This window comes from Mus caroli, chromosome 15 (genome assembly GCF_900094665.2).
Source record: "Mus caroli chromosome 15, CAROLI_EIJ_v1.1, whole genome shotgun sequence".
Classification (NCBI taxonomy): domain Eukaryota; kingdom Metazoa; phylum Chordata; class Mammalia; order Rodentia; family Muridae; genus Mus; species Mus caroli.
In genome coordinates, this window is record NC_034584.1 from 84788402 (window position 1) to 84815222 (window position 26821).

The following is a 26821-nucleotide window of genomic DNA, read 5'->3' on the forward strand; positions in this document are numbered from 1 at the left end:
ATATATATATATATATATATATATATATATATATATATATATATAGTCTTTGTTTTAAGAAAAGACTGTAACAGTTGGCAAGTTGTGGACCCCATTGGGAAGATGAGGGATGGGTTCAATTTACCATAGAACTGAATTCACCTTGAGCAAAAAGTAACCATGTGACTTGCATGACATCTTTGGTAAGGACATCATAAATGCCACATGGCTTCATCACCATCTGGGTTAATTTAACCACATGGCATAAACCAAAGTAGCAACACCCATAAAACTTCCTGGCCTTACTGAACCCTCTGGGGATCACTGTATCTTGTCTTATTAGACTAAGAAGGTAATACCAGACCTCCAAAGTAGTTTAGTTTTTAGTGTTCTGTTTTGTTTTAACTTTGACACATAGTTTTACTTGATATGTTTACTGATTCTAAAGGAAATTTAACTGTTTTGCCATCATATGGTTCCAACCTACTAACCATCCTTAGGATTTGTGGTAGCCCAGATCCCAACATTGTCTCAAGAAATGAATTACTAGGGTTTACAGAAGCTGCTGCCAGAGGGGTGCTGCTACAGGCAAGGCAGGATGAGCCTGCTTGGTCAGGAGAATGGAGAAGTAGGCTTTGCCTCACCTTAGTGCTTCCTATTGAGTGCTGCCTGACATCTCCTGAACAGAAAAGGAAATGATGTCATAGAGAAAAGATAAAATCAAGAAATACCAGTTAAGACTCATAAGTAGGTAAGTACACCACACTGCTCTAGTTTGCTTTCAACTCCTGTGATAAATACTGTAGGCAGGTGGCGCCTAAAAGATGGCGCCGGTCTCTGGTACACCATCGCCATAAACGCCACTACACAGGTGCTAGCCCAAATCTGGCACCAACCCCTCCCGAGTGGGTACATACAAATTAAAGTGCCGGCAGACTGACCAATCCCAGGAAGACACATAGCCCTCCCCAGTGCTGGGGTGTATATAAGCAGTTCTCCCTGAGTTCCCAGGGTTCCCATAACATCAAGGTGTTCCTACAATAAAGTTGTTAAAAAAAAATCCGACCGTGTTGCCTTTTTCCTTGCCAGACGAAGTGAACACAACAAATTGGTGGCCCGTATGGAGACCCAAGGATCTCGTGGATTCAGAACTCTTCAGCTGAAGAACAGCAGTACCGGTAAGTCTCCCAAATTGATCCCCGGTTAAAGGGAGGGATATGTTTTTCTCGCCAGTGGACCCAGTGTGGGTAGCTCTTAGCGGTTTTGTTTCGTTTTTTTTATAATTTCTGGCCTCTGCTTTTGTTTGATAGGAACAGTTAAGGCAGGTCAGAAAACTCACGGAACAACAAGAAAGTATGTCAAAAAAAAAAAGATAGGAAACACATAAGCAAAGAAAGAAAAGGGGCAAAAAAAGAGAGAGAAGAAGAAAAGGGAGAAAAGACAAATTCAAAAAAAAGGAAAAAAAAAGGGAAAATATAAAAGTAATTAGTGATAAAAAAATAGTAAAGATATATCCCTCTCTAAAAGATTTAAATTTATCAAGCTCCACTTCCAGTGACTCAGAGCTTAATAAAGATGATAAAGCTGACCTAAAAAAAGAGGCAGCTCAATATGAGAGAGATAAGTATGATCCAGATTGGCCATATAAAGCCAACCTGATAAAAAAGAGAGTATCGGTCAACAAAAAGACAAAAAGAAAAAAAAAAAAAAAGAAAAGATAAAAACAATTAAAAAAGAAACGATTGTTTATAACACCTGACAAAGTTCAAATAAAAAATTTAAGAGAGTTCTTGGGTGCTCAAATTACTCCACATTTTATTACACCTCAAAAGATAAAATTCCGTAAAGATCATTTAAAAACATTAAATGATTTCCAAAAGTTGTTGGGAAATATAAATTAAATTCGTCCATATACTAGACAAACATGGTCATTCGGCTACAGATAGGCATGCCATGACCTCGCCTATCCTTAAACAAGATGTCAAATAAAAAGATGTCCTAACTGGAAAATGGTATGCTCAGATCCCGTTATTTCGAAATCCAAGAGAGCTGTTTGTGTTTTTCCACAGGGTCAAGAACACCCAATTTGGGTACCAGAGAGGCTGACGCAAAAATTACTCCCCCCAACAGAGATATAGATTGTAATAGTTCTGGAAAGACATGTTTTTTAGCAAAATGTTGGCAGGGTATACTGGTGTGGTTGTGAAACTTCCCACCTTTGTGCCTATAGTAGATTTTAAAATGTTTGCCACCTATGCCCATTGNTGCCCCTTGTATAAAGTTGTACAAGCTAATTTCTCTCAGTCCCTTAAACAGAGTCGCCTCTTATCTAAGTAGAAAATTGGTCGGCTAAAGCAAAGCAGTTGTCCAGAAAGCTGCTCCTCCAGATTGCCAAACTCAAAAGCACTTGACTAGACCCCGTCACCATGGGAGACTTCACCTCCTAGATCACCAATGCCTTCTCATGTTTTAAGGAATGGGCAAAAATGTTGACCTGGGGGGCAGTGGTCCTCCTGGGTTGTGTCTTTTATATCTGGCTATTGTGTCGATTCAAATGAGAGCACACTCAGTATAAGGCAGTGGTGTGCCAAGCATTGATGGCGATTAAAGATGGCGCATCTCCCAATGTTTGGCTAGCCTCTTTAAAAAATTAAGAGTTCGCCCTCGGTCATCTGGCAGTTGTAGTCACACAGATCCATGGTATCCAATGACAGACAACTTTCCTTATGCACAGACCAACCTAAAACACAGGGCCTAGAGGTGATAAGATAACCCTAAGACAGGTAAAGCTGTGACATAAAAAGATCGACCTAAGACAAGAGCCGTGGCTGATAGACAGACTTGCCCAGACCTAGTCCAACATCATATTATTGAACAAAAAATGGGGAGATGTAGGCAGCCAGCGCCTAAAAGATGGCGCCGGTCTCTGGTACACCATCGCCATAAACAACGCCACTACACAGGCGCTAGCCCAAATCTGGCACCAACCCCTCCTGAGCGGGTACATACAAATTAAAGTGCCGGCAGACTGACCAATCCCAGGAAGACACATAGCCCCCCCCCCCCAGTGCTGGGGTGTATATAAGCAGTCCTCCCTGAGTTCCCGGGGTTCCCATAACATCAAGGTGTTCCTACAATAAAGCTATTTAAAAAATCCGACCGTGTTACATTTTTCCTTGCCAGATGAAGTAAACACAACAAAATACCATGGCAAGAAGCAATTTGGGTAGGAAATTTCACTTTACAGTTGAAGTTCATCACGAAGAAAAGTGAGGGCAGGAACCTGGAGGCAGGAACTGATGCAGAGTCCAGGAAGGGGTGCTGCTTACTGGCTTGCTCCCCATGATTTGCTCACCCTGCTTTCTTACACAACTCAGAACCACCCACAGGGTACTGAACCCACCACATCAATCATTAATCAAGAACATGCCCCAGAGGTTTACCTACAGGCTAAACTTATTGAAAGCATATTCTCAGTGGGGGGTCCCCCTTCCCAGACGATTCTAAGCTGTATCAAGTTGACCAATAAAACAAAAGAAAAAAACTAACAAGCATGGACACCATCCAAGAGCTTGAGTGACATAATCCCAAGACAAAACTTAAGAATCCATGGACTAGAAGAAAGTTATGAAATAAAAACTAAAGAGAAGGCATACTGGGGAGGTGGTTCAGTTGGTAAGGATTGCTCTGCATGAAGACCCGAGTTCACATTCTCAATAACACAGAAAAAAAAAAAAAAAACATCCTAACATCTTGTAGCCTCTGCATGCATACACACAACCACACACACTCATGTGCAAAGACTTCACACACACACACACACACACACACACACTGCATACATGCAAAACAAACACACAAACAAAAAACTAGAAAAAAAAAACATTAGAGACATGGAAAACCTACTCAGTGAAACTGTAGTAAAATGTCTTCAAATCCAAAGGAGTAAATGAATATCCAAATACAGTAGGCATTGAGAAGTCCAACTAGAGATGACCTAGGAAGAATCACCACCCACCAAGGGGCCCTCCCACCCACCCTTGATCACTAATTGAGAAAATGCCTTACAGCTGGATCTCACGGAGGCATTTCCTCAAGGGAGATTCCGTTCTCGGTGATAACTCCAGCTTGAGTCAACTTGGCACCCAAAACCAGCCAGCACAGACTCTTATCGAGTCCTTCTCTTTTAAGCTCCATCATAAACCAAGAGTAAGACCTGTTTCTCTAAAGTAAGTTAAGACTCAGAAATATTCAATAATTTGATTAAGACGGTTAGTAATCCAGAATCAAAGATTCCTCTGCTTTCGACATCCATGACAGTGTGCACAAGGTAATGACAGCTAGACTGGCGTTTTCTTCTACATCTTGATTGGGTGGTAGCAAATGCTAGCAAGCGATCAATCCACAGCTGTACGATGAACAAGTCCAAGAACAAAATGACGGTCAAGAGAACTGTAAATAATCAAGCATACTCTCTAAGCTATGTGGTTTAGTTTCTTAGGCAAGCTCATACTAGTGAAGAAATGTGCTGACTAATTCATCTAGTCACAGGGACAGTCAGAGGGTTTGAATGCAAGACCATTCATCCCAGCCATAGTTCTCCAAAACAAATGCCAGCGTTCTCCATAAGAGAAGGCCCATATAGACACAGGCTTGGTTAGAGCAAGACTCTGGTGATGAGTCAGTAAAACGCTTCAGTCAAGACCAGTGAGAATGACTCCCTCTCTGTCATATAAGTTTCTTAAACTACTGATTCCCATTTAAATATCTTACTAGTACCAATTTAATTATCTTACTAGATATTATTCATTGATGCACCTTGTCCTACTGCAACTTGATAGCCCAAGGCTGGTTGATATCCATGGGCAGCCTCCCCCTTTCAGAAGAGAAACAGTGGAGGATTGAGTTGTGGGGAGAGGGGATGGATATGAAGGACTGGTAGAAGAGGAGAGAGGGGGATATTGTGGTTAGTTGTAAAATAAATGTATTCATTAATTGATTTAAAAAAAGAAGTTATTCTTTGTCTCAAGAAAGGTCTGGGTTGTTCCATCTTTCTACTCTCCTTCCTTAACTATTGAGCGGGCTGTTCTACTGTTCTATCTCAATGGCTACTGAAGACACAAAGAAAACATTCTAGTATAATGAAACTAAGTTTGAGAGACAATTCTGTCAGTAATTTAGAACATCATGAGTTTTTTGTAGAAGAGACACGTGGAAGTTATTTGCCTAATGATATATTTCCAAGTGTCAAGGGGATGGACAGTCCACATAACACTATGTCAACAGTGACGTTGTGCTGTCCAAGGCTGTCACCCTCTCTAAATAAATAAATACTCCTTTGCCCCTGGTGCTACATTAGTGCTTCATGATCATAGACACTTCGCCTCCAACTTCGACTATAAGTGCTTCAATCTCTGTTTTGTACTTTACAGGTTGCTCCCACTCCCGATGCTGTTACTTAAAATAGTTTCCCGAGAGACTTCTCTGGAAACACATACCTTGTTTGTGACAATTTCAGAGTGACTCCTTTTAACTCATCCTTGGTGAAGGATCAGAGGAAACTTTCCAAACTCCCGTATGCCATGCTCAAACTCTGCTCCCGAGCTACCCTGGTCAAGTTCGTGAGCTATTACCAGCATCAGCTAGATAACATAAGGCTGCGTTCATCACAATGGCATATAGCTGTTGGCTATATAGGAACTAGGTAAGCTCTATCACAGGTGAAAGAGTTTCCACTTACAGCTCAAAGACAATATGAGTTTATTCAACCAACATCAGGCAGTTTCCTCTGGGTGTCACCCAGAAATCCAGGCTCATGCTGTCTTCAGAATGTGTGCATCACTCAGAAATCTAGATTGATACTATCTTTAGTTTGTGTACACCACCCAGGAACTCACACTGATGCTGTCTTTTGTATGCATGCTTTATTCAGGAACCCAACCTGATATTTGAGGGGATCTCTGCAGATGCCAGGCAAGCAGCAGAGGGAATCACAAAGAGACAAAAATGAAAACTTGGTTCTCATTGACTTCCTCTGTCTGGACAAAATTTGGGGGTGGGGGGAGAGCTCTGAAGTCAGGCAGTTTAATGTTGATATATATAAATATAATAAAAATTGGGAAAAAGTTTCCAGGAAACAGTCATTCCCATTCCGGGTTTCCAGGCAACAATCATTCCAGGTGCTCAGTGAAAGTTAAGATGTGACTACATAGAAACTCCTTTACAAAGTAAATGTGGCCATGAAAGCAGGTTCTGCAGGTCAAAGGCCTAGGATTTAGTGTGGTGTCTGATTCAGATAGCATAGAGGTCAGTAAGCTATAAGTAAAGCAGGTGTAACTTCTCCACTAGGCCTGGTTTCTACTAACTGGGAGTTAAAGAGGATGGTCTAGGGAAGGAGAGTCCAGGATAATCATTCTTGGGGGTGGGGGGGTGGGTGGGTGATGTCTCCCTCTACAGATAGCAAAAGATGCCTGGGTCATTAACAATATATCCTCCTGGCATTCTGGATGGAATGAAGGTATTCAATTTCCTCTACTGGGAGACACCCCTGAGTGATTCACATTCCTTTTTTTCCCCTGGAAATTGGTGGGCACAAGGACCTTTGTACCCTCAACAGATACTGTCTTTCACTCATGAACCCAGGCTGATACTGGCTTCAGTATGTGGCACCCAAAAGGGTCAGGCAGAAAGGAACAGTCCACCAGCTCCTAAATGGGTGAGCCCGGTCACATGAGCTGCCTCTCTACAGAACCAAGAAGGGAAGCACCAACTCTTCCATGACTTCGATGATTAAAAATGTCGAGAAATAGAAATGTTTCACATATCCAACTTTCTGCTACTGAAGTCTTATCCTTTGGTATGTTACTAAATCTTGCAATGTTTTCATATATATATAAATATATATATGAAATATATATATATATTTCAAACTGATTACTGATTTTTTTTCATGATACTCATTTTAGACAAATGCATAATGATTTAAAGTGGATCATTACCTTAATGTACAACAGATTAACCCAACTTGATAAAACAAATTGTTGATAAGTATTCCCATGGATTTCAACACAGTAAAAAAAAAAAAAAAAAAAGCTAATGCTACTGGCCGAAAGACTACATGCTTTGGGGCAGTGCCAAACACCTGCTGTCACGTGATCACAAAGGGTAAGCAAATTCTCTTTAGTGTGCTGCTTAGCTACTTAGTTTGACAGACTTTACATACAAAATTCCTTTTGTCTTACACATTTTCAACTTACGATGAGTCTTTTGGGACCTAACATTTCAGCAAGTTGAGGAACATATTTATTCTTGGTGTTCCTGTTAGGGACTTGGGGATACCCATAGCATCTAGATAGGATGACTAAACAGGATGACTAATTGTCTTATGAATGTGATGGCCATCTAAACAGCCACAGGCCTGAAGAGAACAAGGTTCATCCTTCCATGAATAAGACAGAAGTCATTCTGTTGGACTCCACAGGGACATCTGTCTTTTCCTGCCTCAGGCAAACTGAAATATTAATTCTCTTGGGTCTCAAGATACTTAAACTTTCTGATCTCCTGCTGCTAGATCCCCTTGCTCTCCAATATGCCGAACTGAAGATGCTGGGAACTGCCAGCTTCTGTAAGTGTGAAGCAATTCTTTATAATGTATACGTACAAATATATGTATACAGATATGTGTGGATATTCACATGTATGCCCATATGTACAGATACATACCCTGATGGTTCTGTTTCTTTGTAACACGCTAGCGAACACATTAGCAAACAGAAGAGAATTAACACAGCGTCACCAATCTCTAATCACGAATTTGATTTTATTTTACATTGCTCAATAGTATCGCTCTTATTATTTTCTAGAACGTAACTTAATATAGCTCCAAATATGTAAAAAATTGGGCATGGTTTCTGAAAATACTTCATTTTTAATGACTAGTTGATCTCCGGTGGATCATAGAGAGAGCAGAACAAATGTAAGGAAAGACATGATAATATTTTCACCTTGCACAGTGAACAGGACACTACCCTCCAAGAAAAGCAACCAAGAACTAGAAGGAAGGTCACCCTTTACAGTGAGTCTTTAACTGAGGAAAAGCAAATGAAACAACATCACACATTGGCAGGAAGCCGGGTGGGATGAAACGTTGGTCACTGAAGCCGACTCCATCATTCATTAACAGAGACCCAATCCAAAAAATGTATTCTGTTTTATGCTTTTCTCTAAGTTGATGATATCAATAAAAAAGCATGAAAAGTAGAGACAATCATACCGTCCGGTTTGACAAGGAAACCACCCTAGAAGGACAACAACTCATTATACGATGTGTCCTCTAAAAATACGTTCGATTATCTCCATGGCTGGAGAGTTACTACTCTTCACTATGCAAGGAATGGAATGAGAAATTAAGGTTTAAAACCATTGACAGGAGAAAAGAAAATGAAAGTAGACAGAGGAGAAAGAGAACAAACCAATAGCAAACCGGCTTAAAACCACCCAGCATGCCTTGCGGCGGAGGGCAGCGCTCAGGCTCCTAAGTGCTCCGATTTCTTTAGGAATTTCCCTGCTGGCTTTTCGTGATTGTGAGAACTATCAGTCAAAAATAAAGAACGGAGGTGATGAAATAAAACCACACTTCTCCTTCAGGACATTTCTGGGGTAACGACGCACTGTTTTTCACTTGAAAGAACAAACCCCACCTTCTCAGCAGAAAGCCTGACTGCCTTTCTCCCGCCCTACAAGGGCTTATTTTATGCAGCAGCAAGAAGCTACAATTCCCAAGTCTAGTTTCTACCTTTCATTTAGTTTATTCCTTTGGTTAAAAAAATAAGAAACAAAAACAAAAAAATCACACATGCTGATTATTTCTCAAAAACTGGATTGCTACCCGTGTCCCTTCTATTCTTTAGAAACCAGGACATATTGTTTTGTTGTTGTTGTTTTTTTAACCTTTCTTTTGAGAGATGCAGTGGGGTTTGTTTTCTAGAGCTGTAACATTAAGCAGTCCAGCACAACCCAAACATACAGATATATGTATCACACACATAAAACCCAGAGAAGATAATGTCAAATTAACTCTTCAAGGAAAAATATAAATATATTTTTCAGATCAGATGATTTCTAGGAAGAAAAAGTAGTAACTAATAAGGCATTTCTGCAGTTTGGGGTTGGAATTTGAGATAAGGCAGACAGAAACGGTGATAATGAGCATCCCTTAAAGATACCCAAAAATTCCGAGAATGATGCATTTGGATAGCTATGGGAAGACGGACGTAGGTAGAGAGAGGGTCCTACGTGGGAACGCTCTGAGACAGGCATGTGCAGAGCAGGCCAGAGTAATATCAAGAACGCTGGTGTAACTAAAGCCAAAGGAGCCTAATAGAGAGAAAGAAATATTGAGTAAACAGAAGTGAGTAGGCAGGGACTGCAAAGGACCACGTGACCACTAGAAGGCCCTCAGCTTTACTGTGACCCACAGTAAAATCCATCAGGAGAGTTAGCAGGCAACTGAGACAATGGTGCTGTTTCTTAGTTATTATTTAAATTACTGTATGACATCATTGCTTTTCTTATAGAATTTTCAGTTTGTCTACTCTTTATCTTATTTGATCTTTTTTTTTCCCCCTTCTCTCTCCATCTCCACTAAGATCCCTGTGATGGTTTGTATAGTGCACCAGGGAATGGCACCATTTGGAGGTGTGGCCTTGTTGGAATAGGTGTGACCTGGTTGGAGTAGGTGTGTCACTGTGGGTGTGGGCTTAATACTCTCACCCTAGTTGCCTGGAAGTCAATCTTCCACTAGCAGCCTTTGGATGAAGATGTAGAACTCTCAGCTCTGCCTGTGCCATGCCTGCCTGGATACTGCCACGCTCCCGCTTTGATGAACTCTGAACCTGTAAGCCAACCCCAATTAAATGTTGTTTTTATAAGACTTGCCTTGGTCATGGTGTCTGTTCACAGCAGTAAAACCCTAACTAAGACAATCCCCCCTTCACTTTTGTTATATTATTAAAGAAGCAGCTATAGAGAGACAGAAGGCTGAAAGAAGGAAGCTTGATCTAACCTTGAGCAAGACCTTGTTCATCCACAAGGCAGCATTTTGCCAAACACGTGTGAGGACGGCCAAAATGCTTACAAAGGAAGATTGGATGAGGCCCCTTACAGAGCCAGAAATGACTTTCTTAGTCAGCAAAGGACACTGGGAAGTGTGGTCTTTCAACAAGAAACTATCACAGTTCATGGCCTTGTTTTTATTTTTATGTCCTGCATACATACAGAAACAATGATCATATAAAAACAAACAAACAAACAAAAAACAATAGCTCTCACCTCAAAATGGATACAAAGTAATTCATTATGTAACCAAATATGAGTGACCATGGCCAAGGAAGACAGATTTAAATTATCCCATATGCCACATTACAACATGCTAGTAGTTTTGTAAAACTTTTTATAGAAATAGAGCAAAGAAATTCGCAAAACAGCATACTGTTCAAATACTCTGGTAGAAACATTATGCAGACAAGATTCAGCGACAGGAAAATCTCTGCTCTCAGGCTCAGATGTTATCTGATGACATTCATAGCTTTGGGGTTCGTGGAAAGTTGAGGATTTGCTTATATCTTGTAAAAGGGCTTGTCTAGCAATCATATGATGGCATCATATACGAAGGTGGGCCATAAGTAGCTATCTACATGGTTAAAGGTAGCTCAGCTATCTGGGCCTACCTGTGTAGAATTTCAACATCTGTATAGACTTCTACATTCTATTCATCTTTCATAGAATGTACAATGTCAGTCTGATTTCTTTCTGGAAACTTTATATATACATGCAGACACACAGACAGACAGACAGGCTCACACACATGTACACGCTCACACACACACACAGAGCTTAGGGTCAGATTCTGTGTGTGTGGTCTTATCTTCCCGAGTCTGCCTGGATGACTTCCATCTCCTTCCATCTATTTTCTGGCAAAGGTCATGATTTCATTTTTCTTCACAGCTGAATGAAACTCCATTGTGCAAGCGCCCCATCTTCTCCTAACCCTATACATGTCTGTTGATGGACATCCAGGGTTATTCCATTCCTTAGCTATTGTAAATAGTACAGCAACACATATGGCGTACCAGTGTCCCTTTGGTATGGTTGGCAGGAAAACAAAAAGGATGCTTTGGGCAGGTTTTGTAGAGAGAAAAAGAATTTCAAAACAGACTCAAAGGGAAAATCAAGGACAATTAGATTGGAATTTGAGGGGGAAACAACATCAGGGCAGGGAGGCTGGAGATCCTAGCAGCAGCAGGAGGAGGAAGGGGAAGGGGAAGAGAAGAAGACTTGCTTTCAATATCAGAGGACAAGAAAGCCCGCAGCTAAGCAGCAGAGTCTGTGACCAGCTGCACAGGGTGACTTTAGAAAGAGAGGAAGAATGCTGGGTATCATGCAAACAGGCTTGGCTTTTGGCACATATCAATAAATGGAAGAGAGAAAGAGGGCAAAGAAAAGGTACTTTCAATGGGCAGGCTGAGTAGCAAGGGTCTGTAGGAGACAGTGTCAAGGGAGGGCTTCTGGGGTATATACAGATGGCAGAGTTGTCCATAAAGAGATGGCTGATCCTTACATCTTCCTAACATGACTTTGGGTATTCCACGCTTCCTGGATTTTCTGTAATGGGTAATGTTATTCTGCAGGTGACTGACAGACCCATTACTTGTTTCTGGTCTGAGACCCCTGAGGATGCTGTCTGTCCCATGGATGATGAGGACTGATGCCTGTGGACTCAGAAGAAAGAAAACATGCAACTGGCCATGTATTAGAGAGAAGTAGAACTTCCCACTAGCTGGAAAGTGGGAGAAGTTTAGAGAGAAGATACTGAGTACTCTAAAATCTGTTTTAGTCACTGTTGCTGTGAAAAAGATACCATGACCATAGCAACTCTTACCAAGGAAAGCATTTAACTGGGGCTTGCTAACAGTTCAAAGATTTAGTCCGTTGTCATCATGGAGGGAAGCATGGTGGCATGCAAGCAGGCATGGTGTGAGATAGGTAGTCAGAGTTCTACATCCAGATTGACAGGTACCAGGAAGATCGAGAGAGAGAGAGAGAGAGAGAGAGAGAGAGAGAGAGAGAGAGAGAAAGAGAGAGAGACTGAGTACAGCTTGGGCATTTGAAATTCCAAAGTCCACCCCCACTGACACACTTCCTCCGATAAGACCTCATCTACTCCAACAAGGACATACCTTCTAATAACTAAAGGCCAAGCATTCTAATATATGAGCCTGTGGGGGCCATTCTGATTCAAACCACCACAAAATGGTTACAGGAGAGAGAGAAGAGTAGGTTGCAAGGAGTGATTTGCCTTCTCTCAGAACACAAGATGACTGATTTCCTCCTAGTGTTGGAGCTCTGTCAGAACCATAGATAGTTGACTAGGTGTTGGCAAAGCATAGGGACTGAGAGAAGGTGTTCCCAGATAACAGAGCACTCAGGACAGAAGAAATGTGGTGAGGGCCAGGGAAATAAATCCGAACCCAGAGAGTGAGACGTTCTTTTGGCACTCCAGTGGCATCAGTCTATTTGCTGTTCTCTTGAAGAGACACATTAGGTTGTCTTGTTGTTCACAAGGAGAAGGCTTCTTTCAAGTTGAAGGGTCCTTGGTAAGTACAGGACAAAGAGACTACAAGAAATGAACCCAAAGGTTACATGTTTATATTATGAAGTTATGCCGGGCAGTGGCAGCACAAACCTTTGATACCAGCACTCTGGAGGTAGAGGCAAGTAGAGGCAAGTAGAGGATCTCTGTGAGTTCGAGACCAGCCTGGTCCACAGAATGAGTTCCAGGACAGCCAGGGCTATAAAGATAAACCTTGTCTCAAAAAAAACCAGAAGAAGAAGAAGAAGAAGAAGAAGAAGAAGAAGAAGAAGAAGAAGAAGAAGAAGAAGAAGAAGAAGAAGAAGAAGAAGAAGAAGAAGAAGAAGAAGCAGCAGCTCCCTAAAGTATTTCATAGGGGCAAGACCAGAGTACTAAGGAGTGTTTCTTATCTGAACTAGGGCCAAAGGTAATGAAGTTCCAGGAAAGCTAGACTCTTGAATCAACTTCCAGGCATGTTCCCCAAAGAGCCCATAATTATTTCATTCTACTTTCTCAAAGGAATGAGGCTTCAGGCACAATGAAGATTAAATTATGTTCTCAGGGCAGAGAGCTCCTTTTTTGTCATGGAGACTATGAAGGTCAAATCTATTACCAGTGTGAATTGTCCACAACAGTCCAAATCTTGGGGTTCCATTCACTCTGAAGCCTTCTCTATCTCATATGGAAAGGTCTCCAATCAACTGGTGAAGGGGTCCACTCATACTAAGAGTAATTGGCTGCCCTTGTGTAGAGTCATGAGGGTGAAATGGAGCTTCTATTCTTCCCCAGAATTGTATCCTGTCTTTTGTGTTTCCAGGGGAGCAAACCAATCATCCCTCCACCACAGCTCATCTTTCTCTCATTGTCTGGTCAGTTGTCTTAGTGATTTCCTCCCAAATTTGTCTTTTTGTCAGCTGTGGAGTTCTAGATTTGCCCAGGTGAAAGGCTGCAAGAGGGTCTTTAATTCTTTTTCCCATCTATCTGTGGCCAGAATCCTTCTAAACCACCCTGATGGTTGGATGATAATCTATTCTGCACTTCTATTTCCTCAGAAGAACACTGGGGTCACACATAATAGAGGGGCCACAGTCATAACTTGATTAGCTGCTGTTTCTTTGATAGTATTGTGAGCCCACCTGTGCCCTTCAAAGTACTTCCTCTATTCCCCTTTGATGTCCTTTTCAAGGACACCTGCTACTTTCTTGGGTTGGAACATCAGTGAAAAGTTATTCTGTTTCTTGGTAACATTGACTAGGGGAGGTGACAGCAGGAAGAAGGCATTGGCATGGAGAACTGTGGAGAAATATTTAGAAGCAGCACATATGGTGACCCTCTTGCTCTGACTAAATTCTAGGGCTCTGGTTAGGGGGCTATTAGTTCAGTCAACTGAGTTCCAGTCCCTGGAGGACGATTGTTGCTCTCTAGAATGTCAGGAAGGCTCACGATAGCATATGTGACTTGCTGGATCCCAAGCTTAATAAAAAGATCTCTCATCTATAAATACAACCTAATCAGGGTTTGTGAGGGAGTCTATGTCTTTCCTATTGACTTAAGTTTTTGAAAATATTTGTTCAAAATCATGTTGGGGCCATTTTGTCATCTTCATCTTCCTCTGGGAGGAAGGACCAATCATTTCTTTGAATGACTGAACATACCAAAGGTAAATCCTGGTATCTTAGAAGTCTTTATCGGTTAAGCAGAAGTTCTGCCATATTATGTGAGAATAGCACAGTCAAATCATTTCCATTTTAGTCAATTGTGGAATCCACAGTGTGACTGTGACTAGATCTGGACACACATTCACTACACAGTCTAGATCTCTGACTATAGAAGCCTATGTGTTGTTGCCTGGGCTCCTGAGCACTCTCAACACCATCACCCTTTTTCATTCAGTTATGTAGAGATTGACATCTTTACCATCTGGAATACTCATGTTAGGGCTATGAGGAGTAACTGCTTAAGGTATTAGAAGACCCAGGCTTCTCTGTCCTCCAGGTCAGACTTTGTGGGTTTTTTTTTTTCTCCATAGGTATGTTTTAATGGCTGTTTTAGTTAGGGTTTTTACTGTGAACAGACACCATAACCAAGGCAACTCTTATAAGGACAACATTTAATTGGGGCTGGCTTACAGGTTGAGAGGTTTAGTCCTTTATCATCAAGGTAGGAACATGGTAGCATCCAGGCAGGCATGGCACAGGATGATCTGTGAGTTCTACATCTTTATCTGAAGGCTGCTAGCAGAATATTGGTTACCAGGCAGCTAGGATGAGGTCTTAAAGTCCACATCCATAGTGACACACCTACTCCAACAAGGCCACACCTTCTAATAGTGCTACTCTCTGGGCTGAGCATATACAAACCATCACAAAGGCTGACATGGGGCTCAGATCATTTCTGCATATCTTAGAATCCAGAGCTTGCAGGATCCTGCCATTCCAAAATAATAATATTAACATTAATATTAATATAAGCATTTTTGATAGAAGGAAAAAAATTAGGTACTCCCAGGTCTTGTTTTAGCTCCCTCTTTCTCTCTCAGATATGGTCAATCCTATGTATTTGGTTGGTGGATGGCACAGCTAGCTGAGCCTTATTCTTGGCTATGTCACAGACCTTACCTGCAAAAAATTGAAGCCTGCCTTACTTTGTTCCTCCCTAAGAATCAACAAGAAAGTTATCCAAATCGTTTAGGACATTGGCTTGACAGTTCAAAGGATTTCATCAAAATCACACAGAATTACAACTGGAAGAGCATGGGTAAAGGGCAGAATATAGTGGGCTTTGGTCCTGGCTTCACCTGGGTGGACAGCACGTTTTTTGGGTTTTGTTTGTTTGTTTATTTGTTTTGTTTTTGGCCATATCACCCAGCTTCTTTCAGTGTTACTAAGGGCCAGATGCCCTTAGGAAAGTAGATGCCTCAGCAGAAACTCAATTCCATTCTTCTTGCAGTCAAGTCTCCCTGACTAGTTAACATAAATCAATGACCAGAACTCAGTAAAAGTCGTGAGTTCTTCATAAGTTATCCTGCCCCGTGCCATCCATTATAGAAACCTTGCCTCTGTACTTTCATGGGACGGTGTCTTAGGGTTTTGCTGCTGTGAACAGACACCATGACCAAGGCAACACTTGAGAGGGCAGCATTTCATTGGGGCTGGCTTACAGGTTCCGAGGTTCAGTCCATCATCATCAAGACAGGAACTTGGTAGCATCCAGGCAGGCATGGTGCAGGAAGAGTTGAGAGTTCTACATCTTTATCTGAAGGCTGCTAGCAGAATACTGGCTTCCAGACAGCTAGGATGAGTCTTCTAGTCCACACCCATAGTGACACATCCACTCCAACAGGGCCACACTTTCTAATCCTGCTACTCCCTGGTCCAAGCATATACAAATCATCACAGACAAGTACCTCTGTCAAAGCGAAGTCTTTCCATATCTTGAGGCAGCTGGACAGAAACATCAAGAATCATGAACTGTCCATTCAACCAACTGCTCAAACTGCCCTTCAATTTAACCAAGTGCAACAGCTGGTTTCAACATCGTCACTTTGCTGTACTCATGCCATTTAGCCATCGTGTCCTCTGCTGAAACTTGGTTCCTAATATGCCCTAACATCTGTGGGAAATCTTGATACGTTAATGTTCCTCCCACACACCTACTCAAGTTCAAAAAACAAAAACAAAAACAAACAAACAAATCAACCAAAACAAAAACAAAAACAGGACTATGAATTTTCTAGCTTCAGTCACCAACATTGCAGGGGCCTTCACTGCCCCCTGGTGGAATTGCTGAAAAGTGCTCCTGAGAATGTTTCTTTAAAAGTCGTCTTTATAGGTAAGAATCAGCCCAAGAGAAATCAGCTCTCTAGAATCTACCAACTGAAAGATCAGGCCGTCCCAACGATCATGCTATTTCCCCACAGTATGCTCCCCCATGTTATCTCATGCCATAGAGTAAGTTGCTCCAGTTGCTGACAGCTTTGCCTGTCCCAGCATCCAAAGAGCATCCAAGGCGCTCCAGGTCAATGATCCTGGTGGACTGAAATGTGCTCAACTAAAGAGCCCACACAAAACAGCAGTAAACCCACTACACATGTCAAAAGTTGGCTTCTTAAGCTAAAACTCTTTTTAAAATTAGATATTTTCTTTATACACATTTCAAATGCTATCCCAAAAGTCCCCGATACCCCTCCCCACTCCCCTACCCACCCACTCCCACTTCTTGGCCCTGGTGTTCTCCTGTACTGAGGCATATAAAGTTTGCAAGACCAAGGGGCCTCTCTTCCCAGTGATGGCCGACTAGGCCATCTTCTGCTACATATGCAGCTAGAGACATGAGCTCTTTTGGTACTGGTTAGTTCATATTGTTGTTCCACCTATAGGGTTGCAGTCCCCTTCAGCTCCTTGGGTACTTTCTCTAAGCTAAAACTCTTAAACAGGTAGACGTTTATGCTGACCTTAAATTTGTGTATCTATTAAAAACCAAAATTGGGGCAAGCTTGGCAAAGTAGATAAATGTTCTATTAATTCCTCTTCATTTTTTGTCATTACCCAAAAACCACTTTGAGTTCTGCTAAAAGAGTTGGATTCCCCGGCTCTGCAATTCCTCTGCGAAGCATGAAGCATGGGAGAGCAGCAGGAGAGAAGCTACCATAAGCATCAGTGACTTGTTTTCTGAGCCCATGGGTATCAACCCTGGATGCTCTCAGCAGATTCATCTGGAAAGCTGTAGTTTTGTCCTTAGTATTATAACGTTTATGTTATCTAATGCAGACACTTGAGATTTCAGAGGAGAGTGAAATTGTTTTATACGAATGAGTAAGGTTTTCTAAGTAAACTGTAAACTTTTGGGGAACATGTTTTTACATTATTGGCCACGAAAAATGTTCTTTTTCTTAATTGACACTGTTTTTTGTTTTTTGTTTGTTTGTTTGTTTGTTTGTTTGTTTGTTTGTTTTTTAAAGATTAAAGTTATGCAGTTAGCTTAGGTTTAAAAGGTGATTTTATGTGGGAAATCTAAGGTATAAGAAAGTTGGTTACATTGTCTCCATAAAGGCAAGTTAAATGTGCCTAGTGCATAGGAGGATAGCAGGTCAGGTACAAGGTCTTAAATCAAGGAACATTGGTTGACTTGGCTGCAAGATCCAAAGGATTTCAATCTCTTTGGGGTCAAGAGATAGGTTTTCAAGATGTGTATCAGCACAGTGCCCCTTTTGACTCTGCTTTTATGCACATGTGGCCTGTGAGTTGTTCAAATTATGTTGTGATATATGTTTTAATTGTCAATAGCATAAGTAAATAAATAAGTAAAAGATTATTGATAGATAGATGGTAGATAGATAGATAGATAGATAGATAGATAGATAGATAGATAGATGAGTGGTGGTTTGAATGTCCTTGGCCCAGGAAGTAGCACTTTTAGGAGGTGTGACCTTGTTGGAGTAGTTGTGCCCTTGTTGTAGGAAGTGTGTCACTGTGGATATGGTTATTAGGACCCTTGTCCTAGCTGCCTGGAAGCTAGTCTTCTCCTGTCCGCCTTCAGAACAAGATGCAGAACTCTCAGTTCCTCCTGCACCACGCCTCCTAGACTTTGCCATCCTCCTTCCCATCTTGATGATAATGGACTGAACCTCTGAACCTGTAAGCCAGCCCTAATTAAATGCTGCTGTCCTTTATAAGAGTTGCATTGGACCTGGTGTCTGTTCACAGCAGTAAAACCTTAAAACACATACATACACACACACACACACACACACACACACACACACACAGAAGAGGGAAGGAAAGAATGAAAAAAGAAACGAGGGAAGAAAGCAGGCTATCTCCATCTCCTTTGGTTCCTGAAAGAACATCCATCCCATAGAAATAGCTTCAAATCTGAGCCCTAAATCAGAAAACACCTCTATGACAAGACAATTTAAGACAACTCACAACAGCTCTGCTAAATATAACCTACATGTCAGCATGCATGACTGAGCCGTTCCTTGCAAAACCTGCTAAGACTCTTACAAGTAGAAAAAGATTAATCCCTTTCATTTACATAAACAGAATTAACAATTAATCACCTTTCAAAAAAAGTATACCGGGCTCATGCTACAGAGGCGGATTAGTGGTTAAAAACACTTGCTAATTTTGAGCTGAACGGGTTTAGTTCCCTGTCTGTAACGCCAACTCCAGGACACCCTCGTCTGGCTGTCATAAGAATCTGCATACACACTGTGCATACACAGACAAGTGGGTGCACACACATACACATAAATAAAAGTAAATTTAAAATTTTAGAACATTTCAGGTCAAAGAAGTTCACTGGTGAAATCTGTCATTGCTTGGTATTTAGGTATTGTAACTTCATAAGGAGGTCATGCTTGAAGTAAGTTCTGATAGAGAAGAAGGTTAAGAATCTAAGAATTCTAAGTGCTGGATTAAAGTTTATGAGGAACCAGTCCCAGAGCTGTTTGTCATTGCCTGGCAAAGTGTAGGAATTCTCTGAGTCCTTCTAAGCATAGGGAACTTGAATATCATTTTACTTGGAAAATACCACTCTGAAGATGTTTAAAGGTGTGCTAGAGCAGATGACAGCCATGGTTTGAACAGGTCATTGTAGGCTTGGATTTTTCACAACCTACTTTAATAACGGTTTCCAGACAATGGGATTTAGTCATTGTATGGTCAACGTTGATGTCCAAAATCACGTCTCATGGTGTAGCTTTGTCCACTAGATAAGACACCCACAGCTTGTATGTGGATAGCAACATCTGCATTTTGTAACCACTTCCCTGGGAAATGGTCATAGCCCCCACTAACACCATCAGATAGATTCATTTAGGGCCTCTCACTGTAGTTTTGATTTGTATCTTGTTGATGCCTAGCCTCCTTTGGTGAGGTCCTTGGGTAACAACCATTTTCTTTCTTTTTTTTTTTTTTCCAAAAGGCGTAGAAAACAAGAACAGCAGAGACTGGAACAAGGGCTCGGTGGTTAGGCTCTCAGGCTGGGAAATATTCAGGGAATTTTTTTAAATTAAGGAAAAATATGTCCCTTAATTAAAAAAAAATGGTTTCCTTACATATGGTCCCTACACCAAGCATCTGCATAAAGGAAGATAGAGAAACAGACGTAAAGCTCAACATAAAACAAACAGGTTCTATTGGGGACCTAAGTAAAAAAATAAGATAAAATAAAATAAAATGACAGCACAGAGGTTGGATCCTGGAAGCTTCCTCCGCAACCTCTGCTGTTCTGCCGTCCTTCTCGGCAGGGATGAGTGGTCGCTATCCTCATAGTTATCACAATCATTTTTTGTATTATTTTCTATGTTTCAATCCCTAAATTACATCAATTGGCTTAACTAGTGTTTCCATAGTTCATCAAGGTGAGGTTACACCTGGAGCTTTTCAAAAACTATTTCATGTCTCATGAGCAAAGCAAAGAACAATTAGCTAATCTTTCCTCACATCACTCACAGACAAAAAGAGATTTGCCAATACTGGAATTTTCTTACAATTAGAAAAAGACTAGTATAATAGAAACTATTCATAGCACATGTTTATTTAAGCACTAGCTAAACTTTCATTTACAAACAAATATTTTCAGGGCAAAAAAAAAAAAAAAACAAATAACATAAGACAATAATTTCAAAAGTTATACCATTACATAAAATTAACCTTGCAGAATTTACAAATTAATATTCTGAGCAGACAGATAAATTATACATCTTGTAACAAAACCCAATCAAACAGCACTTAGAAATTCATAAAGTCATAATGCAAGATAGTCTCTCTTTACAGTCTACCTATTTACATGGGTTCCCACCACAAATGATAACAGTCTACCAATGTGTGCAAACACATAGCTACCAGTGTGTGCAAACACAGTATATTTAAAATATATTTAGCAGCATATAAAAATCAGAGGAAGGAGAAAGGAACTATTACTATTAAATAAAAAAGAAATTAAAAGATAATAATAGAAACAATTCCATAGGAAAATAGATCAAAATATCTTTCTGTTAGGAAATCAACAGCTCACCGTCCCAGAATACGTGCCCAGCACTAACAACACAACAGTTATGCAGCATTTCAATCCTGAGCACAGAATGAAGAACAACTGAAAGCTTTGGTCAATACAGGTAAACATGAGCATTTTAGCACAAATTATTATCTTTCTTAGTAGACCACATCGATTATGAAGAATCACCAATAATTCATCTTGTTATTCCATTACACTGAACAAGCTTTGAAACTTAGAACCCCTTATACATGGACAAAATTCCTGATTTTTTTTTTTAACTACAATTTGAGTTAACAACTCCAATACACGTTTAAATATGTAAGTTATGACCACATTATTTGAACGAGTTAACAGGGAGGCGTGTTTTATTCTGGGTATGCTCCTGTCACAAAAGCAGATGCCTTATAACTCAAATAATTCAAAGTGTCTTTTTTATAACTAGGCACAAAAATTCAGCCACAGTAAAAGTGTGATTCAAGCAATATATCGATTTTAGGAAGTCCATGTGTTGGTAGATATTAATATTTCATATACAAGACAGAACAATTTTATTAGGATACACATTATCTAGCCATGGATTGAGATATGTTCCCAGTTGATTCCACTAGTAATAAGTGCAGGACATCGTTTTCAATAAAGAACACGGAGCGTCATCACAGTGTCGGCTTCTGCTTCTGCCCATCCATGTTAATTACTGGCAATATCCTCCCCAAGATCGCCTGTGTCAGAGAGTTGACCATCTTGCAAGTTGTGGGCCTTCCAGATTCTCACGGTTCGATCACTACAAAACAAAGTTAAAATGGACATATGAACAGAGGCAGAAATGCCAAGAAATAGATCTCAGAATTACTCAGGGAAACTTTTTTTTTAAGAGGTCTTTAATGAATGCAAGTAAAACCCGTACACTGTTGCATGAGAAAAGCAAACATTGATAGAACGCTTCCTGCCTACAACTTTCTACACCATGTGGCACAGACAGACAACGCCCACTCCGAATCACGTGATCTGTGACCCCGCTCCTGCTCTGATGTCACTGGTGCATTTTTTTCACCTTACTATTTTCTTCCGCTTCTGGCTAGAAGAGAAGGTAGAGTTTGTGTCCGCCCTGCTCTCTGCTCCCTTCCTCACAGTCTAGTCTAAGACCCAGCACACCGGAGATTCATTGTGATTAATCAGACAAGCAGGAACTGAATTTGTCAATCCAGCTATTCAGAGGAGACAGCAAACAGATGTTACTACCATATTCTTACATATTAAATGGAGAAAGAAGCACAAAGATTGTTAAAAATAATTTGTTCTAAATATAAATAATAGCAAATAGGTTGCTTTTCTGAAGACAAAAAAAAATCAAAATTAGTCATTAATGAATCCTTTTTTCTTTTTTTAACTTTAATTTTTTTTAACTTATTCACTTTAAATCCCACTCATTGGCCACCTCCCAGTCACCCCTCCCACAATCCTTCCCCATTCCCCCTCCCCTTCTCTTCTGAGCAGATGGGGCCCACCCTAAGTCACAAAAAAAAAGATCTGACAGTAGACCCCGTAATATGTACTAATACAGAAGCAGCCTAACATTCTGGTAAGCCCACTCTCAAGGCTCGTCGTAGAGATCCAAAATCATAATTTAGGATGCAGGTGTGATGGCACACCACGACAATCCCATCTCTTGGGTAGCTAAAAACAGAAGGACTATGAGTTCTAAGCCACCCTGGACTTGAACAACAAGATCATATCAAAAATAAATAGAAAAAGATAAATCAGTCATCAGTCACCAGTTGCCAGGATGCCTGTACTGAGAGAGGGATCTCTTGTGCTCAGTGTTGGTAATTACTTATGGCCTGCAGTATTTGTTAAGTCTGAGTACTAACAACCCACCAAGAGCAGACCCACAGGAGGAAACTTACTCAGCGGCAGTAAAGACATGGGTGGAGTTAACACAAATGGCATTGATGGGACTGTCATGACCTCTCATCTCTCCAACAGGCACAAAAGTATCCACATTCCAGAGTTTCAGAATGCCGCCTCTGCAGCCACTCAGCAAAACCGGGTGGCCTGGCACCAGGCCCAGGGCACACACCCAGTCCTTGTGTGCATTTGGGACTTGCTGAAGAGAAGAGAGAAAGCAGAACTGAAGAGGAACTTGACAAAACCCGCGGTCACACCAACACTGGTTACGGCGTTTTTAGTGGTAAAACTCAGTATGAGGAATACAGAACGTCCTTAAAGTTATCCAAGTCCATTTCTATACATTCAATGCTATAAGCAATACATCTACAAGTTGCTTGGTTAGGAATCTATTGAATCTAAAAGACTCAGATAACACAGGAAATGTTTCTCCTCTTTTCTACCCAAAACACACATAATAAAACAAGTTTGTAAACTACAAACTGGTATATGGATTAAAAGATCCATGTCATGAAATCACTCCGACACTTTGCTGACTATGGAAGCCTAAGGAAAATGGGAATTTAACTATATATATCATGATGAGCAGAAAAAAAATATTAGGTAATATCATGACTAGATTTTGTGTGTAAACATTTATATTCACAATATAAAATTGCAATCATGAATAAATGAATATGTCTATGAAAGCATCCTAACATGGTGTACGCACCTGCTGCCCAGTGTTTTCTATTAATATTCTGTCTTCAGGTTGAGAACAACTAAAGGGGTAGCACTTGTAATCCCTCCAAATATATCCATGAAGCAACAGACAGATGCAAAGAATTATAAACAACTTTCTCTGTTCACTAACTGTTGTCCCTTTAGAGCAAGTAGTGAAAGATAACCGTCAGTTTACTGATACAGTGCAGCCCCGCTGTAGTGCATGGAAGCACTGCCTGTTGGGCTTGAGAAAATGTTCCCGCAGCTGAGGAGGCTCTTCACTGCAGATAACAGTTGCACTGCTTGGGAGATATGTACATTTAAAAACAATGAACAACTACAGCTGTTCCACCTCAGGGTGGCTGTATTTAATAAACAGATCTCCACAGAAGTTCTGCTTCATCCTAACATGTATCCGTAGAATGCTTACCTTCCCCCAGTTAAAACTCTGAGGAGAACGAACATAAAATACATTTGATATTGAAAGTTGAGGCTCCACAGCTTCCATTCCAAATGCCTATTCTAACCCTATAGAAGACCACTCCGTTGTTTAGACTCTGCGGCTAGTCAAATTTGGTGTGTGATGTTTAAATGTATTTGCAAGTTACTTTTATAATAAAGATTATAAGATTATTTTTGAAATTAAAAAAAAAATCTTTAAGAGAAATCTCAGATTAAACAATGATAATCTAAAGAGAACACACACACACACATACACACCATCACCATCACCACCAACAACAACCTACTGGACAGACTCCTGTGTGGTGTCAAAATGTTCACTTCACACATAGTGGAGTTTCTGAGTTACCTGAAGAAGACCTTTCTGAGCTAAGTCCCATTTCTTGATTCCATTATCTCTGGACCCACTGAATAGGTTATCGCCTTGAATGGCCAGTGCTTCTATCCCATCATAATGAGGAGGCTCGAAGTTGTGGGTGGGACTTACAGTTCCAAGAGCCCCTTCAGTCACATCAAACATCTACAGGAGAGAACCAGAAAGGAGTCATCCCATTCGATTTTTAGGTAAAGGCCTCCAATTGCTTATCTCCAGCCACACAGATGTGCACTGAAAGGATCTGCTAAATGCATTAGCTTTGGAGGAGGACTCTGGGGAATACCCTCAGCCCTGTTTCCCAGACCTTGTTTGCATATCACATCCTCTGTAAACTTCATGTCTGAATAAACAAATGAGACACTCAAAACTGAAGACGTTATGCATGGATGCGTTTGAGATGGAAGTCAACAAATCATGATATTCAGTTAGAATTACTAGGTTGTCAATCCCCAGATTCCTTCTCCACCTTCCCAAAGCTACCCTCCAAACCTTTTCACTTTTACACGGCTGAAAAAAGACAACCAATGATTGAATTCTATCAAAATTGGTCAATGTGGACAGGATAGAGCACAGTGGGTTCAGCTCTTGACTAGAATGCATGAAGCCCAGTGTCAGTCCCTAGAATGGAATAAAATTAGGTGTAGTGACTAATCTTGGTTGCCAACTTGACACATCTGTGAAGAAGGAACATCAGTTGAGGAATTGTCTCCCTAAGATCAGCCTATGGGCATGTCTGTGGTGTATCATTTCCATGATTTACATGAATGAGACCATTCCGAGTGGTACCATCCATTGGCATGCGAGCCTATGGATGTATAAGAAAGGTATAAGAAGCTACCTGTATAAGAAATTTAGCTAAAAATGAGCATTGGAGAAAGCCTGTGAGCAGCATTCCTCTGTGGTCTCTACTTCAGTCCCTACCCTCCAGGTATTCCCTTAATGTTTGACTATAACCATAATGAAATAAACTTTTTTCTCCAAGTAGGTTTTGGTCAGTGTTTATCACACAAGAGAGAAGTAAGTTAGGACCCTGGGTGCCATGGCATCCATGTATAATCCTTACACTTCAGAGCTAGATGCAGGAGGATTAGACATCCAAGGTCATTTTGACCACAGAGAGAGTTCCAGGCCAGGCCAAACTACCGAAGACCCTTTCTCAAAACAAAAACAATCAAATCCGTAAGTATAAATAAAAGAAAAGATTACAAAAGCAAGAGAAGCAAAGGCTAAAATCAGGGGACAGAAGACAGGTTAAGAGAAAGTGACCCTGCAAAGTGCTGAGAAAAAGTGACTGCTGAGTGATGTCAGCCCTAAGAAGGACTTCCAGGTCACACCTACAATGCTCAAGGAACATCACAGAAGATGGGGACAGAAAGAAAGAGGCAGAGGATGTGGAGGGCTGTGAAACACGGTCTTCCAGACCTGACCTAGCCAGTGAGCTCAGGAACTCACAGCAGCTCTGGTTATCTGCAAAATACCTTCTGAAGCCTGGGGCCTCTCAACACTAATCAAGGATTATCCGGAAGCATTCCTGAGACTCCTCCCCTCCCCAAGGAGCAACTGACAGCTAATACTTCCTGGAGGATGGGGGGAGTAACTAAGCTAAATAGTAATAATCATTGGAGATCGTGGCAAATTACCCATGATCCAGTAAATAGTCTCCACCTGCTCTCCTGCAAAGCAAAAACCCAATTCCTCTCACAAGGAGAAAGAAGAGAGAATGGGACGGGGCTTAGATTCGTAAATGCTTTGAACCTATCATTCAAGAAAATGTAATTCAAGCTCCACTCATACGCACTTTGATGTAGTGGTCTTTTGAGCCAGTGATGATGAGGTCCTGTCCATTGGAGATCTGGTCTACCGTAAGGCACATGACAGGACCCAGGTGTCCGGTTAGCTTTCCTGTAGACTGAAACCTTTAAAGAGAAATAAAACCGCCGTTGAAAGCACTGCACAGCAAGATGGAAGACTCATATAATCGATATTTGCCCACAGTATTACTCATTGCTTTTCCTTTCCGTGTCAGCCCTGCCTCTTGAGACTCTGCATCGAGTAAATAAAAATGGCCAAACTAATATCCTGTGACAGAAGCTGGGAACTACTTAAATCTTATCCAAAAGTTTAATATAACTTATGAATTAAGCCAGATTCTGAGAAATTGTGAAAAGATAATCTTAACTCCTCCAAATAAACTTCAATGTATTAAATACATGAATTTATGAAAGACATGACTAATCCTTTTAAGACTTCAATTTGTAATTGAATAAAACATTGATATCTCTGCTTACAACATCAATGAAGCTATTGAAGTGAGGTTATTTTATTCTATACAAGCACATATCATATATAATACATGCACATATATCATCCACATATGTACATATATACATATATGTATGTATCCACATCTATGTGCCACTGTGTCTATGAGAAAATAGGTGAGTCTTTTCATTAGTCATTATTAAGACTGAACTTGGGTAGAACAAATATCTGATAGGTGGAAAAATAAACAGTGCCACCCAGGCACGATGGGTCATAGCTGTTACCCCAACTTTCATTTGAATTCAAGAAGTTCCAGGCCACTCTGGGCTAAATAGGAAGACACATGCGCCTGTGCACACACATACCCATTCTCACACACACACACACACACACACACACACACACACACACACCCCTTCCTTTTCTTTTAATGTTTGCTGTCAGTTGTCAGAAGATGAACTTATATGGCAGTCCTATTTCAAAGCAAGCTGCTGGAATACAGC

At 40.8% G+C, this 26821-nt stretch overlaps 1 protein-coding gene across 20 annotated transcripts in view; it reads right to left on the bottom strand.

Moving 5' to 3' along the window:
- Window positions 1-20121: 20121 nt before the first annotated feature.
- Kif21a (kinesin family member 21A) overlaps window positions 20122-26821 on the bottom strand; it is a 116876-nt gene continuing 110176 nt past the window's right edge. For 17 of the 20 annotated variants that reach the window (XM_029469614.1, XM_029469613.1, XM_029469612.1 and 14 more), the window contains 4 exons: window positions 25855-25972; window positions 24030-24200; window positions 22516-22715; window positions 20129-21392 (listed from right to left, as the gene is read on the bottom strand). In XM_029469614.1, the coding sequence (XP_029325474.1) occupies window positions 21299-21392; window positions 22516-22715; window positions 24030-24200; window positions 25855-25972 (583 nt within the window). In that variant the 3' untranslated portion in view covers window positions 20129-21298. Of the gene's footprint in view, window positions 21393-22515; window positions 22716-24029; window positions 24201-25854; window positions 25973-26821 lie in introns of all 20 variants that reach the window. The other 3 variants (XM_029469631.1, XM_029469623.1, XM_029469625.1) reach the window with 1 other exon arrangement.